Consider the following 18668-nt stretch of genomic DNA (forward strand, 5'->3'; position numbering starts at 1 on the left):
GCAATATGTCTTGCCACCTTCAAAGATTGTTGCACATGAACCCCAAGTCCCTCTATTCCAGCACACTCTTTAGAACTGTGCCATTAAGTATGTATTGCCTCTCCCTATTCCTTATGCCAAAATACATCACTCCACACTTGTCACTATTAAATTCCATCTGCCACCTGTCTGCCCAATCTGCTAGCCTATCACTGTCCTGTTGCAGGCGGTTCATATCATCCTCACTGTTTGCCACTCCTCCAAGTTTGGTGTCATCGGCATATTTTGAGATTCTACTCTGTATTGCAAGATCCAAGTCACTTACCTTTAGCAAAAAAAGCAGTGGTGCTGGCACTGACCCTCGGGTAACACCACTGTCGACTATCCTCCAGTCTGACCAAGAACCATTTAATATGACTCGCTGTTTTCAGTCTTTAAAACAATTTACTATCCAAATGGACACTGACCCTCCTAATCCATGAACCCCAATTTTGTTAACCACCCTTTTATGTGGTACTTTATAAAATGCTTTCGTCATATCCATATAAACAACATCCACTGCATTCCCTTCATCAGTATTCTCAGATAGTTTATCAACAAATGCAGTTAGATTCGTCAAGCATGAACTCCCATTGATAAATCCATGCCCACTCTCCTGAATTAACTCAAACCTCTCCAAAGGACTTTATTTTTTTCCCTGACCTGTTGATCTCATGCTGATAGCAAGCTCACCATAGAGCATGTATTTGGCAATGTGACCGTCATCCATTTGGCCCAGTCAACAGAGTCACCGCTGACTCAAGAGGGCAAACATGCTGCGGATCCCTGCACGCTTGTGTACTTCCGCATTCGGTACTCTGTCCTGCCAGGAGATGCCCAGTATCCATCTGAGGCAGTGGAGGTGGAAGCTGTTCAGCCGCTTTTTTTGGCTTGTATAAGTTGTTGATGCTTCTCTACTATAAAGGAGGGTGCTGAGAACACAAGCCTGGTACACGTGGAGCTTTGTATTTTCGGTCAGTTTGCTGTCGGTTCACACTTGTCTTCTCAACTTTGACATGACAGCTGCAGCATTGGCAATCCTGGTGCTGATTTCAGCATCAAGGGCCAGATTGCTGGTGATTGTTGATTGAAGGTATGTGAAGCTGTTGACAACCTCCAAAGTGAGGTTGTCGATGTTGATGGAAAGTGGAGTCTCTACGTCCTGGCCCGTAACTTTCATCTTCCTGATGCTGATTGTCAGTCCAAACTCTTTGCAGGCCAGGGAGAACCGATCGACAAGCTGCTGTGACTGAACTTCATTATGGGATGTCAGCACAGCATCATCAGCAAATAGCAACTCACAGACTAGGAATTTACCCACTTTGGTCTTGGCGCACAGTCTTGCCAAGTTGAACAGCTTGTCGTCAGCTCTGATGTGCAGGTGAACACCTATATCTGAGTAATTGAAAGTGTACAATAGCAGCATGGAGAAGAATATGCCAATTATAAAGGATGTGATAACTAGACAGTTCGAAAATGATGACATGATTGGGCAGAGTCAACATAGATTTATGAAAAGGAAAACAGGTTTGAAAAACCTGTTGAGATTTTTGAGGATGTTACCTATAGAACAGATAAAGGAGAACCAGTGGATGTGTGGTATTTGTATTTTCCTTTGGTAAGGTCCCACACAGGAGGTGAGTAAACAAAGTTAGAGCACATAGGCTTGGGGATAATATACTGATATGGATTGAGAATTGGTTAACAGACCGAAAACAGAGAGCAGGAATAACGGGTCCTTCTCAGGATGGCAGGCTGTTACTATTGGGGTACTGCAAGGATCAGTGTTGGAGCCACAGCTGTTAACAACCTATATAAATGATTTGGATGTGGGGATTAAATGTAATATTTCCAAGTTTGCAGATGACACAAAGCTCGGTGAAGTGTGAGTTGTGAGGAGGATGCAGAGAGGCTTCCAGGGGACCTGGAGAGGCTAAGTGAATGGGCAAGAACATGGAATATAATGTGAATAAGTGTGAAGTTATTCACTTTGGTAGAATAAACAGAAAGACAGAGTATTTCTTAAATGGTGAGAGGTTGGGAAGTGTCGATGTCCAAAGGGACCTGGGTGTCCTTGTTCCTGCGACACTAAAAGCTCTTGTGCAGGTGCAGCAATCAATTAGGAAGGCAAATGGTATGTTGTACCCACACGAGGGGTCATGAGTACAGGAGTAAAGATGTCTTGCTGCAATTGTCTAGAGCCTTGGTGAATCCGCACTGGAGTATTGTGTACAGTTTAGTCTCCTCATCTTATGAAGGATACACTTGCCATAGAGGGGGTGAAACAGAGGGTCAACAGACTAATCTTTTTTTTGCATTTATTTCATTTCATCTCAGTTTGTTCAGTTTGCTTACCTACTGTTTTTTTTTTCAGGTTTGTACTTCCTGCTGTTCAATATTCAGTCCATTAACACCTAATCTGTACTAATGCTTTGTCTTTCAACACACCATTAACATATTGTTTGCCTTTGCTGCATGACCTTTTGGTCAGCTATGTGGCCTTGTCCAATCTACACCTTCTCCTTTGTTATCTCTTGCCCCACCCCCACCCCACTTGCTTATAACCTGTGACTTTTCTAACATATGTCAGTTCCGAAGATGGGTCACTGACCTGAAACGTTAACTCTGCTTCTCTTTTCACAGATGCTGCCAGACCTGCTGAGTGGTTCCAGCATTTCTTGTTTTTATGTCACCAGACTAATCCCTGGGATGGTGGGATTGTCTTATGAGGAAACTGGGCCTGTATGCCTTAAAGTTTCGAAGAATGAGAGGTGATCTGATTGAAACTGACAAAATTCTTACAGGGCGTGACAGTGTGGATATAGACAGGATGTTTGCCCTGGTTGGTGAGTCTAAAACCAAAGGACATCGTCTCAGAATAAGGAGTAGGCCATTTAAAACTGAGATGGGTGGAATTTCTTCACTCAGACGGTGGTGAATCATTGGAATACTGTGCCCCAGAGGGCTGTGGCAGCTCAATCATTGAGCATGTTCAAGACAGAAATTGATAGAAATCTTGATACTCATGACATCAAGGGATATGGGGATAGCATGGGAAAGGGGCTTTGAGGTAGGTGATCAGCCATGATCGAATTGAATGACAGAGCAGGCTCGACGGGCTGAATAGCTTACTCCTATGTTCCTCTGTTCCAAAGAGAGTTGGCGCCAGCGCGCAGCCCTGCTTTACCCCACTGCTGATCTTGAAAGCGTCTGATGTTGCTCCATTGTAACTGATGGAACTGTGCATGTTCTCGTGGAAAGAAGAGATGATGCCCAAGAGGTCAGGCGGGCAGCCTGTGTTCCATTGCAGTTTGAAAAGGCCGTCTCTGCTGACAAGATCAAAGGCCTTAGTGATGTTAATGAAGGTGTGTGAGGCTCTGTGGCGCAATGGATAGCGTGTTGGACTTCTCAATGATGATTAAGACGAAATTCAAAGGTTGTGGGTTCAAATCCCACCAGAGTCAGATTTTGGACCAGAAACAGAGGAGCACAACGGAACAACAAATGAAGAAATGCGCCAAAAGCACAGACTCGGAGACAGAGCGAGAGAGAGAGGAGCAGAGCAGGGGAAAAATCGAGGAGTGACATCACAATGGAGAGTGAGAGCATGGAAACAGAGAGCCGCTGGGGTGAGGAGACAGGATTTGGTTCTTACTTCGGTGCAGTGGAAGGAGTTGTTTGGTGAGGATCTGGTAAGCTGTGACATCACAGGCAAGCAGGTAGTTGATTGGTTTGGAAGAACCGACCTGCTTGATGCGCATCTGGTAAGTGATTAAGATCCATTTTAGTCCTAACGTTTAAAATAGTAAACAAACTAGTGGTAAGTTTAATAAAATATGCAATAAAATGAATAATTGAATAAAATATTTAAGTAGTTAATTGAAACACGTTAAGGATGACAGGACAGGTGATGTGTCACAGCTGCAGCATGTGGGAGTTCCTGGATGCCAGTGTGATCCAGGGCAAACACGTCTGCAGTAAATGTTTGCGGCTCAAAGAGGGAGAAAAAAGGAATGTAGTTGTAGTAGGGGACAGTATAGTAAGGTGGATTGACTCTGTTCTCTGCAGCAAAAGCAAGAGTCCAGACGGCTGTGTTGCCTGCCGGTGCCAGGATTCAGGAGATCTGCTCAGGGCTGGAGCGAAACATACAATGGGAGGGGGAGGATCCAGTCGTCGTGGTCCATGTCGGTACCAAAGACATAGGCAGGACAGGGATAGAGGTTCTGCAAAGTCAGTATGAGGAACTAGGCACAAAATTAAGAAGCAGAACCTCAAAGTTAATCATCTCTGGATTATTACCTGAGCCATGTGCAAATTGGCATAGGACAAATAAGATTAGAGAAAGTAATGTGCGGCTGAAAGACTGGTGTGGTAGTAGTGGGTTCTGGTTCATGTGGCATTGGCACCAGTACTGGGGAAAGAGGTGGCTGTACCGTTGGGACGGTCTACACCTGAACCGTGCTGGTGCCGGTGTTCTAGCGAGCCACATAACGAGGGAAGTAGAGACGGTTTTAACCTGAATAGTGGGGGCAAGGGATCAAATTTGGGAAGATATGGTGAATCAAGGAGGAGAGACAAGACAAGAGAGAAAGGTATAAATATGGGAAATGATAAACAGACTGTGACAGGAAGGGACAGAATGTACAAATCTAAGAGTAAATCGACAGATAAGGCTAGAGGTGACAACAATAATAAAAGGACAAAACTAAATGCTCTGTATCTGAATGCATGGAGCATTTGAAACAAAACAGATGAACTGGGAGCACAAATAGAATAAATAAGTACTATCTGATAGTCATTACAGAGACATGGCTGCAGGGCGACATGGATTGGGATGTGAATATTGGAGGTGACATGGCATTTTGGAAGGACAGGAAGCTAGGAAAAGGTGGCGGGGTAGCTCTGTTAATTAATGATGGTATTAGCGGAATAGAGAGGGATGACCTGAGTTCTGGAGATCAGGATGCAGATGCAGTTTGAGTACAAATGAGAAATCATAAAGGCAAGAAGTCACTTGTGGGAGTGGTGTCCAGGCCACCAAACATTAACCACACTGTCGGATGGGATATAAAGGAAGAAATAATGGCAGCTTGTCAGAAAGGTACTGTGATAATTATGGGGGATTTTCATCTGCATATAGATTGGAAAATTCAGATGGGCAGAGGTAGCCTAGATGAGGAATACATATAATGTTTTGGGGATAATTTCTTGGAACAATACATTCTGGAGCCAACCAGAGAGCAGGCTATACTAGACCTGGCATTGTGCAACGAGATAGGATTAACTAATGACCTCATAGTTAAGGTGCCCCTAGGTAGTAGCGATTATAATATGATTGAATTTTACATTCAGTTTGAGGGAGAGGAGAGTGGGTCCCAGACTAGTATTTTAAATTTAAATAAGGGCAATTATAAGGTCATGAAAGCAGAGCTAGCTAAAGTGAACTGGCAAATTAGGTTAAGGGATAAGTCAATAGAGATTCAGTGGCAGACATTTTAGGGGATATTTCAGAATACACAGAATAGATACATTTCAACGAGAAAGAAAAGTTCCAAAGGTGGGACTCACCATCCATGGTTCACGAAAACAGTTAAAGATACTATCAAACTTCAAGAAAAAGCCTATAATTGTGCAAAGGTGGGAGGCAGGTCAGAAGATTGGACAGAATATAAAAAAAACAGCAAAGAATGACTAAAAGATTGATAAGGAAGGTAAAATTAGAGTATGAGAGAAAGCTCGCAAGAAATTTCAAGACAACTAGTAAGAGTTTCGATAGATATTTTAAAAAGAAAAGAGTTAACAAAGCGACTGTTGGTCCAATAGAAAGTGTGTCTGGGGAATTAATAATGGATAATTAAGAGATGGCAGATGAATTGAACAGATACTTTGCATCGGTCTTCACTATTGAGTATACAAATAACATCCCAGTATTAGCCGTATGTCAGGAAATTGAAGGGATGGAGGAACTCAAGAAAATTACAATCACCGGGGAAGTGGTACTAAACAAATTGTTGGAGCTGCGGGTTGACAAGTCGCCAGGTCCTGAATTGGCTAGTGAGATAGTTGATGCGCTGGTTTTAATATTCCAAAATTCCCTAGATTCGAGAAGGTTCCGTTAGATTGGAAAAGAGTGAATGTAACTCATTTATTCAAAAAGGGAGGGAGACAGAAAGCAGGAAACGACAGGCCAGTTAGCTTAACATTTGTCTGAGGGAAAATATTTGGAGCTATTACAGAGGATGTTATAGCAGGGCATTTAGAAAAAATTAAGGTAATCAGGCAGAGTCAACATGGTTTTTTGAAAGGGAAATCATGTTTAACCAATTTATTGGAGTTCTTTGAGGGAGTTACATGTGCTGTGGATAAAGGGGAACCAGTGGATGTATTGTATTTCGATTTCCAGAAGGATAAGGTGCCATATCAAAGGTTATTGCAGAAAATAAAAGCTCATGGTGTCGGGGGTAACATATTGGCATGGATAGAAGATTGGCTAGCTGACAGGAAACAGAGAGTCAGCATAAATGGGTCATTTTCTGGTTGGCAAGAAGTAACGAGTGGTGTGCCACAGGGATCTGTGCTGGGGCCTCAACTTTTTACAATTTATATAAATGACTTAGATGAAGGGACCGAAGGTATTGTTGCTAAATTTGCTGATCACAAAGATAGGTAGGAAAGTAGGTTGTGAAGAGGACAGAAGGGGGCTACAAAGGGATATAGATAGGTTAAGTGATTGGGCAAAGACCTGGCAAATGGAGTATAATGTGGGAAAGTCGGAAATTGTCCACTATGGCAGGAAGAATAAAAAAGCATATTATCTGAATGGTGAGAGATTGCAGAGCTCTGAGATGCAGAGGGATCTGGGTGTCCGAGGGCATGAATTGCAAAAGGTTAGTATGCAGGTCCAGCACGTAATTAGGAAAGCTAATAGAATGTTATCATTTATCACCATGGGAATTGAATACAATAGTAGGGAGGTTATGCTTCAGCTATACAGGACATTGGTGAGACCTCTTCTGCAGTACTGAGTACTGTACTGGTCTCCTTATTTGCGGAAGGATGTAAATGCATTGGAGGTAGTACAGAGAAAGTTTACGAGACTAATACATGGAATGGATGGGCTGTCTTACGAGGAAATATTGGACAAGCTAGGCTTGTCACCGCCAGAGTTTAGAAGAGAAAGAGGCGACATGATTTGTTATTTAATTTATTAATTAACAAATTAGCTATCCTCCAGTCTTCGGGTACCTCACCCGTGGCTAACGATGATACAAAAATCTCTGCCAGCGCCCCAGCAATCTCCTCCCTTGCTTCCCATAGCATCCTAGAATACATCTGATCAGGCCCTGGGGATTTATCCACCTTAATGCGCTTCAAAACCTCCAACACCTCCTCCTTTGTAATGTTGATATGCTGCAGGATATCGCTGTTCCCTCCCTTGAACTCACTAGCTTCCATGACCTTCTCCACGGTAAATACAGACGAGAAATATTCATTGTAGACCTCGCCCATTTCGCGTAGCTTCACACATAGATTGCCACACTGATCCTGAAGGGGACCTACTCTCTCCCTAGCTACCCTTTTACTCTTAATACACTTATAGAATCTTTTAGGATTCTCCTTTATCTTATCTGCCAGGGAAATCTCATGGCCCCTTTTCGCCCTCCTAATTTCCTTCTTAAGTATACTCCTATATCCCCTATACTTCTCGAGGGACTCGCTTGATCCCAGCTGCCTATACCTGACGTATGCCTCCTTCTTTGTCCTGACCAGACCCTCAATATCCCTCGTCAACCAAGGTTCCCTAAACTTGCCAGCCTTGCCCTTCCATCTAACAGGAACATGCTGGCCCTGAACTCTTCCTATCTCACTTTTAAAAGCCTCCCACTTGCCAGACATCCCTTTACCTGTAAACAGCCTCTCCCATTCAACTTTTGAGAGTTCCTGTCTGATGCCATGGAAATTAGCCTTCCCCCAATTTAGGACTTCAACCTGAGGACCAGTCCTATTCTTTTTCATAACTATCTTGAAGCTAATAGAGTTATGGTCACTGGTCCCAAAGTGCTCCCCCACTGCCATATCAACCACCTGCCCATTCTCATTTCCTAAGAGGTGATCGAGTGCAGCCCCTTCTCTACTCGGGCCATCCACGTACTGCTTCAGAAAACAATCCTGGACTCACTTAACAAATTCTTCCTCATCTGATCCCTTAGCACTAAGGCAGTCCCAGTCAATATTAGGGAAGTTAAAATCACCTACTATTACAACCCTATAATTCCTATACCTATCTGTGATTTCCCTACATATATGCTCCTCCACTTCCCTCTGACTATTGGGGGGCCTATAGTATAATCCCATCAAAGGGATCACCCTTTTATTATTTCTAAGTTCTACCAGTATGGCCTCACTGGACATTCACCCCGGGATATCCTCTCTAAGTACTGCCGTGATGTCCTCCCTAATCAATAGTGCAAGTCCCCCTCCTCGCTTACCTCCAACTCTGTCACGCCAGAAGGATCGGTACCGCGGAACATTGAGCTGCCAGTCCTGCCCATCCCTCAACCACGTTTCCGTAATAGCTACAATACCACAATCCCATGTACCGATCCATGCTCTGAGTTCATCTGCCTTACCTGTAAGGATACTTGCATTAAAGTAAATGCAGTTTAGCCCACCAGACCTTCCACGCTCCCTGTCCTGCCCCTGCCTGGCCTGCCTACTGGACTTGCTTGCTTTAACCTCTCCATTTGCCTCAACTATCTCATCGGAGAGACTACTACTTTGGGTCCCACCCCCGCTGCAAGACTAGTTTAAACCCTCCAGTGTATTACTATAAAATCTCCCTACAAAGATATTGGTCCCCTTCCAGTTCAGATGCAACCCGTCCCTCTTGTACAGGTCACCTCTGCACCAGAAGAGATCCCAATGATCCAAGTACCTGAAGCCCTCCCGCCTTCGCCAGTCTTCAGCAATGCATTCATTTGCCTAATCCTCCTATTCCTACCAGCACTAGCACGTGTCACAGGGAGTAATCCTGAGATTACAACCCTAGAGGTCCTGCTCTTTAACCTTCTGCCTAACTCCCTATATTCACTTTGCAGAACCTCATCTCTCTTCCTGCCTATGTCGTTCGTACCAATATGGACCACGATCTCTGGCTGCACACCCTCCCCTTTCAGAATTTCCGGCAGCTGCTCCGAAACATCCTTGACCCTAGTATTAGGGAGGCAACATACCATCCTGGAGTCTCGTTTGTGGCCACAGAAACGCCTATCTGCACCCCTTATGATAGAATCCCCTATCACAATAGCTCTTCCACCCCTTTTCCTCCCCTGCTGTGCAGCAGAGCCCTCCGTGGTGCCACGGACCGCGCTCTTTCTCTTTTCCCCTGGGAGGTCTTCCCCCCAACAGGAACCAAAGCGGTGTATCTGTTTGAGAGGGGGATGGCCACAGGGGACTCCTGCACTACCTGCCTGCTCCTACTATTCCATCTGGTGGTCACCCATCCCTTTTCTGCCTGTGCATCCATTACCTGCGGTGCGACCACCTCACTAAACATGCTATCCATGACGCCCTCAGCTTCGTGGACGCTCCACAGTGAAACCACCCGCAGCTCCAGCTCGATAATGCGAGTAGCCAGTAGCTGCAGCTGGATACACTTCCTGCACACATGGTCGTCATGGAGACTGGGAGGGTTCCTGAATCCCCACATAGCGCAGGAGGAGCATATCACGGGGCTGAGCTCTCCTGCCATGACTTACCCTTAGATTAATTAGTTACTCCCTTAATTAAAAAATACTAATGACACTAGGGGCCTTGTTCTACCCACGACAATCTAAAGTCCTTCATAAGCTACACTGAATAAAAAAAAACACTTTAGTAGTACTCATCTTATCAGCAGAGGTTTTTTTTTTCAAGTAAAAAACTTTGCCCTTTTCTTTAAGATATTTAAATACACTAACAGCAGTGACTCACCAACCAATCACCTTGCAGCTCTCCTCTGACATCACAGTTGGCTTCTTTTTTTTTCAAAACTCCAGCACACTGGAAGAGCTCCACTCCACTCCTGGAAGGTAAGAGACTGGGCCTCGATCCTCGGATTGGATTTATAGGCTCCGCTCTCGGCGTTCTCCTCATATCGGTCCACATAGGTCTGCTCCGCTCCTCTCCGCTCCCGGAAGGTAATTCACTAGCTTTTGCAGAAAAGTAGGTCTTAAGCTGTTGCAGTACCTGTTAGAAAGATAGTCTAAGCTATTCTGAAGTCATCTTCCAATGTCATCTACATGCAAGCAGGATTTTAAAGGATCAGATGTAGTTTTTAAAAGTCACTTCAATCTTGCTCAAGAGTCTTTTCAAAGAAGCCAAGTAAATCTTGATAAAAAGTCATATACATTTAGAGATCTTTTGCAAGCACTTCAATCTTGTTAATAAAAAGTCAGATGTAAATTTAAGAACTCTGATCAGGCTATGCTAAAAAGTTACATACAATTAAGAAATAAAATACAACATTTAAAATGTCTGAACTCCCTCTGAAAGTTGACAACTGCTGCTGCCGGTGTCTTCCTGGAATAGTGGAGCTGTTGTGTCAACAGAAAAGTCCTTCCCGAGCAGCCCTGAGCCTGTTGGTACCGGCTTTAATCCAACCCAGGTAAAAATCAGGGTACATTGTGGGCAATGAGCCCAAATTGCTGAACTACAGGTCCCTGTCACTTTAAAGAGTGGGCTGGTGCGATTATGATCAGAGGCTCCTTCTAAGCACATTTCTCACCACCACAACTTCCAGATGCTGGTGTTAGTGTGTGCATGTACCAGCAGTTGCAGTGCTGTTCAGACCCTCAATAGCAGTGAAAGTCTGAGTTCACCGCTATTGGGGCTGTAAAATCCAGGCCAATATCTCACAGTCCTGTTAGATTTGCTCTCCCTCTGTACAAAATCAAACTCCACACATTGTCTTTCACTCACTCCTGTTTCCAGCCCTGATGGTGCAGAAATCCCCTCTCAAAGGTACACAATCCAGTTGATTTCTGATCAAATACCTCCTTCCTCATTCAATAGAGGAAACAGAGACATGAACAGGAGTCAGGTGCAAGAAAGTTTCACCAACAGAGCAAAGAAAGGCACCAACAAAAGTCACACCTACTTTCCAAATCATTTCACTGGAATATCCTTTCACTTGTTTTGTCGGATGACTGCAATAAATCTGAAAATGAGCACCATGAGGTTTGTGTTCACTCGTCACTTGTTCTCCTGTGTTTGTCTGTCAGGTTTGTAATTCAGTTTGTATTGGATATTGAAGAGAATCTCTTTTCAAGATGATTGCACATTGTACTGTGTTTAAAGCAACCAACTTGTAAAATGGCAGAAAATGAATGTTTCAATACCTGTGTGACCAGATTCTTCCAATGCTTTTCAACAGCTAGATTGATGATGCTTGTAATCTGTATCCTGTGGAGAATGGTAGAGGAGAATAAAAACATGGTGCATGAACAGGACAGACTGTGTAAAATGGGAGCACAGAAATACTGCCACCTCATTGAAAGTTAATGAGATTTATTCCAAGTCAGACACCTGTCCACAATGAACAAGTGAATACATTAATTGTCCACTTTCAATCGAAATGGGACTGAGGTTCCAACAGAGAAGTTTTCTGGAAAATACCTGCTGCAGTTTTAAAATTGATGAACTGGAACATCTTATACTAACTTTCAAATAACTGTAGTGATTGTATAGTTCTCATAATGGAGAGAAGGAGTTGTTTATAAATATAAGCAGAAAAACACATTTGTGGATTGGTGAATGAGCTTTATCTTTCTGAAATGTATTTCTCCATTGGTTGCAGGTCACTGGAAATTCTTTTTTACATTTCAATTGTAGCAGCAGCAGTTAGCAGCAAAATGTCTGATTAATCAGAGTAGTGGGTCTGGGAAACACTTAAACAGCCGAGACCCTGTAAAACAGAACTCCAAGTAATAGTTTAAATAAGGCACTGAACTGACAGAGCGGGAAAGGCCTGCTCGGGTCAGGAAAAAATACCCAACCCGAACCTGACAGAACCACATTGGACCCGAGCCCGACCCGGCCCGAGTATCTCCATTTATTCCTATGCCCAAACTAACCCGAGCCTGACCCGACCACCGGAATGTTCACTTTATCTACCTCCCGATTCCGAATCTGCAGGAAGCTGCAGCATGAGCGCAATGACGTCATAGAGATGCTCACTTGCTCACTGCGCAGACTCAGAGTTTCCCTCCTTAATGACCCGGACTCCCGGCTTTGGTTGGCTTTTCAACTTTTGACACTTATTAAACTCAACTTCCCAGCAAAGTTAAATGTAATACTTCCTGTGTGTGTCCGACACGGACTCAGTCCAACCTGGACCCAGCCTGACCTGAACCTGACCCAACCTGACCCGAGCCCGAAAGCCAGACCCGGAAGAGCGACCCGACATGACCCGAACCCGACACAGTTCGTCGGGTCCCGTCAGGTTCAGGTCGGGTGGCAGGCCTTTCCAGAGTGGAGGTCAGATGAGGATTGAATTAATTTCAATCACTGAATCTAAACAAGAAGTAAGTCTGTCAGGAATGGAACACTTGGCTTTACCTGTGAGCTTGTGGCACAGCGGTAGCGCGTCTGACTCCAGATCAGAAAGTTTGTGCTCAAATCACGTCAGGCTCAATTGTGTTTTGTAGCAGCTCAAGTTCCTGGATTTTATATCAAAAGAGAGTTCGATCTTTTGGAATGTTTAGTGAATGGTTGAATTTCAAGATCAACTTTAATAGATTAAAGTCCTGATTTCTGGTTCCGTTCCATTTCCATGCTCAGTTCTTATTTCACACTGTTTTCTCTCAGAACAATGTTTCAGGGATGTGATGTGTCCATTGTTTGTCCAATCGCTCTGTCACCCAGTGTGAGAAATAAAACACAAACCGCCCAGCGTGCGGCTCAAACCCATACCTGGCTCTGTCCATAGGCCGCTTTGTTCAGTTGGTTAGGACGCAGTGTTGATAACAACAAGGCTGTGGATTTGATCCCCATGTGCGCTGTCACACGGTCAGTCAATAATTTGACGCATTTTTGTTACACTTAAAATCCAACTTTTGGATGCAAACAAGTTTACATAAAATGTCAAAGGGAATTTATTTTGAATAACATCCATTGTATCTTTGTCACTGGTCTGGAGTAACACAGAATTCTTTCCAATTATCTTCCGTTTGCTGATAAACGTTGAACTCGTGGCCTGTTCTCGTTAATGGTCACGAGCAGCAAAAACAGACAGAGCGAGTCTGACCACCCAGAGATGTGGAAAAGATTTCAGTTTGGGACATTTGCAGCAAATCAAATGTTCACCCGGCCCCGAGAGAGTCAAAAACTGGGGGAAAGGACACAGGGAGATAGAGAATAAGCTAAAGCAGACAATGTAAATATTTCCCATCCTTGATATCTCTCCATTCCAATCCAGCCTTCAGAGTTGGGTAAATAATTTCAGTGTAAATTGTGCAGCTCAAGAGTCAAAACCAAAGGGTGATGCAGAATAAAGGAGAACTGCCAAAACCCCAGATTGAACCAGGGATCTTCAGTCTAACACACTCCCAACTGAGCTATTTCAGTCTCACAGGCTTGGGATGATAAGTGGCAAGTAACATTCGCACCACACAAGTGCCAGGCAATGAATATCTCCAACAAGAGAGAATCTAACCATCTCCCCTTGACATTCAATAGCATTACAATCACTCAATCCCCCACCATCAACATCATGGAGGTTACCATGGGTAGCCATACAAATAACGTGACGACAAGAGCAGGTCAGAGGCTTGGAATCCTGAGGTGAGTAATTACAGTGCAGCTGTTGGCTCCACCCCAGGGGCTGAATTTGTTCTGTAAACCATGAAGCAGCTTCCTCTCAAATCCCAGGTTTATTAATAAATCCTCTTACAAAAGCCCCAAAGTGTGATATATTCCTCTCACTCATCCATGACTCCTGACTCCCCAAAGCCTGTCCACCATCAACAAGGCACAAGTCAAGAGTGTGATGGAATATTCTCCACTTGCCTGGATGGGTGCAATTCCAACTCAAGAATCTCAACACCGCCAGGACAAAGCAGCCCGCTTGATTGGCACCCCATCTGCAAACATTCACTCCCTCCACCATCGACGCACAGTTGCAGAGTGTGTACCGTCTACAAGATCCACTGCAGCAATGCACCACAACTCCTTAGACAGCACCTTCCAAACCAGTGACCTTCAGCACCTAGAAGGGCAAGGGCAGCAAATGCAGGGGATACCACCACATGCAAGTTCCCCTCCAAGCCACACACCATCCTGACTTGGAACTATATCGCCGTTCCTTCACTGTCGCTGGGTCAAAATCCTGGAACTCCCTTTCTCACAGCACTGTGGGTGTACCTACCCCACATGGACTGCAATGGTTCAAGAAGGCAGCTCACCACCACCTTCTCATGGGCAATAAATGCTGGCCTAGCCAGCGATGCCCACATCGCATGAATGAATGAATAAAAAAGTGAAGTATCCCTTGTGTCATTGTTTTGGTAGAAAATATAACCCTGGTGGAATTGCCCCTCCCAATCACACCTCACTTCATAGAATATAGAAAATTGAGAAAATTTATGGCACAGAATGAGACCATTTAGCAATCGTGTCTGTGCCAGCTGAAAAAGAGCGATCCAGCCCAATCCCACTTTCCAGGTCTTGGGAATGGGATCTGAACAGATCTCAGAGCTCACATTATGTGAATGTTCTGTTGAAGTGTTGGTGAGCTGATATACCAGGGGAGATTCACACTGTTAGACACAGTGTGAAATACATTCAAGTATTTATAAAACATTACAACATGTGAGTAATATTCCCCATTGATTTCTCAGCACTGATGGATTGTGAAGTGGGAGACAGCCAGAAGTCCCAGTGATCCACACTGACTATGAGCTTAGAATGAAATGAGATAAAGTTCAATCTTCAGCAGTGAGATGCTGCAGAGAGGTAAGAGTCCTGAATCAAGGAGAGACTTTCTCATACTGCTGTTGAATCTCATTTCAAACACTCCTTGAACTCTCTGCCGAGGAATTCAGAGCTGGAGAATGGCTGTAAAATCAGCCTAAAAAGGAAATAAAAGATACCCACCGTTGGGCTCAAACTCAAAAACTTGAGATTCAGAGTTTCATGCTTTCATCGACTGAGCTCACCAGGCCTGAGACAGTGTCCCCATCCTGTCTGTTATTGGACGGTGCAGCTGTTGGCTCCACCCCAGGGACTGAAATTGTTCTGTAAACCATGAACCAGCTTCCTCTCAAATCCCAGGTTTATCAGTAAATCCTCTTAAAAAGCCCCAGAGTGTGATATATTCCTCTCACTCAACCAGAATAAAAGTTACATCTTTTGCTCTTTTTACCTTCCAAACATTGACTTCTATTTTTCTCAGCATTTATTTCTCTCTCTTTTTTATATTGTGCATTTCCTAATAAACATTTCATTTCAATTATTTATGAGGGATGAAATGAACAGAAGAGATTTTCTGCAATGGTACCAGGGGTGTGGGACAGAGTGAGTGGTTCGGATCTGGAATACACTGCCTGAGAGTGTGCTGGAGGCAGATTCAATCGTGGCTTTCAAAAGGGAATTGGATAAACACCTGAATGGAGAAAATTTGCAGGGTTACAATGAAAGGGCAGAGGAGTGGAATTAGCTGATTTGCTCTTGCAAAGAGCTGTCATGGACATGATGGACTGAATGGTCTCCTTCTGTACTGTAACCATTTGATTCCTTGATTCTAACTCTGTCAAAGTTGTTCTGAACTTGCTCTGCTCCAAGGAGAACAACCCCAGCTTTTCCAGTCTCTGCACATAACTGAAGTTATGAGGAACCATGGGGAACCCACTGTAAACCTTCCTCCAGACAGAAATACAACTGTTCACCACCACACTGTGACCCAGCTGTTCACAATATATATCAATGATTCGGAGGTGGGAACCAAATGTCGTATTTCCAAGTTCGCGGATGACACAAAACTAGGTGGGAATGTGTGTTGTGAGAAAGATGCAAAGCAGCTTCAAGGGGATTTGGGCAGACTTAGTGAGTGGACAAGAAAGTGGCACATGGAATATAATGTGTAAAAATGTGAGGTTATCCACTTTGGTAGGAGAAACAAATGTGCAGATTATTTCTTAAATAGTAAGAGATTAGAAAGTGTAGATGTACAAAGGGGCCTGGGTGTCCTTGTCAATAAGTGACTGAAAGCTAACATGCAGGTGCAGCAAGAAATTCAGAAGACGAATGATATGTTAGCCTCTATCACAAGACGATTTGAGTACAGGAGTAGTGAAATCTTGCTTCAATTGTATATAACCTTGGTTGGTCTGCAGTTTGGAATACTGTGTGCAGTTTTGGTCCCCTTACCTTCGGAAGGATATCATTGCCATCGAGGGAGTGCAATGAAGGTTCACCAGACCTGTTCCCGGGTTGGCAGGACTGTCCTATGAAGAGAGATTGGGGAAACTGGGACTGTATTCTCGAGAGTTTCAAAGAATGAGAGGTGATCTCATTGAAACTTACAAAATATTTAAAGGGATAGACAGGGTAATTGAAGTTTTTCCTCCGGTTGAGGAATCTAGAACCAGGGGACACAATTTCAACATAAGGGGAAAGCCACTTAGGACAGAGATGAGGAGAAATTTCTTTACTCAGAGGGTTGTGAATCTTTGGAATTCTCTACCCCAGAGGGCTGTGGAAGCTCAGACATTGAGTATGTTTAAAGCAGAGAATGACAGATTTCTAAATACAAATGACATAGGGGATAGGGAGATAATGTGGGAAAAAGGCATTGAAGTGGATGATCAGTCATCATCATATTGAATGGTGGGGTGGTCTCGATGGGCTGAATGGCATACTCCTGCTTCTATGTTCCTATCAGTCTGCAAACTTCATATCCATGCTGTCATTGTCTCTTTTATTCCATGGGCTTCAGTTTTACTGGCAGTATGTGACATCATCAAGAAGGTTTTCAATAAGTTAAATAAGGAGAAATTGTTTCCAGTGGCAAAAGGGTCAGTCACCAGAGGATGTATTTATCAGGTGATTGAGAAAAGAACCAGAGGCGAAATGAGGAATGATTTTTTATACAGTGATGTGTTGTGATCTGGAATGCACTGTCTGATCAGGACTTGAAAGCAGATTCAGTAGTAACTTTGAAAAGCAATTGGGATAAATACTGGAAGGAAAAATGTACAGATTACAGGAAAAAGCTGAGCAGCAGGACTAATTGGATAGCACAACCAAAGAGACAGCATTGACACAATGGACCAAATGGTCTCCTTCTTTGGGTATCATTCTATGGTTTTATGAACATAATGTTGATACAATTCGCTGAGTTGGAAGGGAAGTGAACCCAGATTCCGGGTATTCTGAACACCAGACCCAAACCAAATGAACAAGCCCGTTGTTTAATCTCTGTTTTTCACACCAGCTTCTCCTCGCTCTTTCTGTGTTTCCAGCCTGGTCTGTTCCTCTGACCTTCATTCCTGACACTCTATTGAGAATGGCCAACTCACTGCGCCTCTCACTCCCACCGTCACTCCACCCCTTCACCCACTTCCAAACCTCTCTGTTCAACAGTACCTCACATCTGCTCCTCTGCTCCATTAATATAACAGGAAAACATTTTCAAACAGACATTTCCAGACAGTGAACGTTCCAGTAAGACAAGGTAAAGATCAGATTCATTCACTTTAAACACAGAGAGAGCAGCTCTCCCTGTTCAGGCTAAGGAGCAGATGTAGTTTCACTCCCATTAGTCTTAGAGACATGGGCCAGAATTTTAAGGGACCGTTGGAGACGGGAATGGAGGCTGGGGAGGGGGAGGGGGGTGTGTAAAATAGGGATGGAAGACGTCGGACCGGATTTTTCTGTCGGCGGCTGACATGGAGGGCAGACTTCGCACATTCACTCGGCAAGAAGGCATTTAAAGTATTTATGAGTCCAATTGTTAGCAATTTTATTCACTGGATCCAATTGAACTAATAGTGCACGGGAACCACGGGGCTTCAGAGCCTCGCCTGGTTAAAGGAGGTGACTGGGAGGTGGGAGCTGAGTATTGGCTTCACTGGGAAGCTATCGGGTGAGGCAGCGTAACTTGGCAGTAAGGGTGGAGGGGGAAAGGGCATCGGGAAACACTGTCAGGAGTGGGGGCCAATGTGCCAGCTCAGCAGGGGGAGCCACACCAGGGTACCATTGGGGCAGTGCCACCTCATTGAGGGTGACAAGTGAGGTAAATGTGGCTGGGTGTTGTTTACTGTGAAGGCCTTGCACTCAGGGAGGGGCAACCTGTCATGGGCCTCATTCAAGGCTCACATTGAGGAGGAGGAGGAGTAGAGAGGAAGGGAGGGAGGCGCAGGCACCAGCAGGGGCACCACAGCAGCTTGGGGGCCCACAGGAAGGCCAGCCTCGAACAGGAGGCTGGAGAAGGAGGCAGAGGAACACGTCAGCTGAGGTTCAACTACCTGCAGATGTCCGAGTGACAGTGTCTCCACAGACTGCGCCTCTGCACGGAGGTCGTCACTGATCTCTCTGCCATGATGCAGCTGTGCCCCATGGGACTTGGTGAGCACCTGATACCAGTGTCACTGAAGGTCACTGTGCCACTGAAC

The 18668-nt window shown here is 44.4% G+C and overlaps 1 protein-coding gene and 1 non-coding gene across 2 annotated transcripts in view; both read left to right on the forward strand.

Annotated features, from left to right (window-relative positions):
- LOC137363434 (histone H2A-like) overlaps positions 1-12772 on the forward strand; it is a 67450-nt gene extending 54678 nt beyond the window's left edge. Inside the window, exon 5 of the mRNA XM_068027262.1 lies at positions 12705-12772. Within this exon, the coding sequence (XP_067883363.1) occupies positions 12705-12772 (68 nt within the window). The remainder of the gene's footprint in view (positions 1-12704) is intronic.
- On the forward strand, positions 3392-3482 carry trnar-ucu (transfer RNA arginine (anticodon UCU)). The gene is given in 2 exon segments: positions 3392-3428; positions 3447-3482. It is a non-coding gene; the product is annotated as a tRNA-Arg (tRNA).
- Positions 12773-18668: the final 5896 nt, after the last annotated feature.

Source organism: Heterodontus francisci, unplaced genomic scaffold, assembly GCF_036365525.1.
Source record: "Heterodontus francisci isolate sHetFra1 unplaced genomic scaffold, sHetFra1.hap1 HAP1_SCAFFOLD_61, whole genome shotgun sequence".
Lineage (NCBI taxonomy): Eukaryota > Metazoa > Chordata > Chondrichthyes > Heterodontiformes > Heterodontidae > Heterodontus > Heterodontus francisci.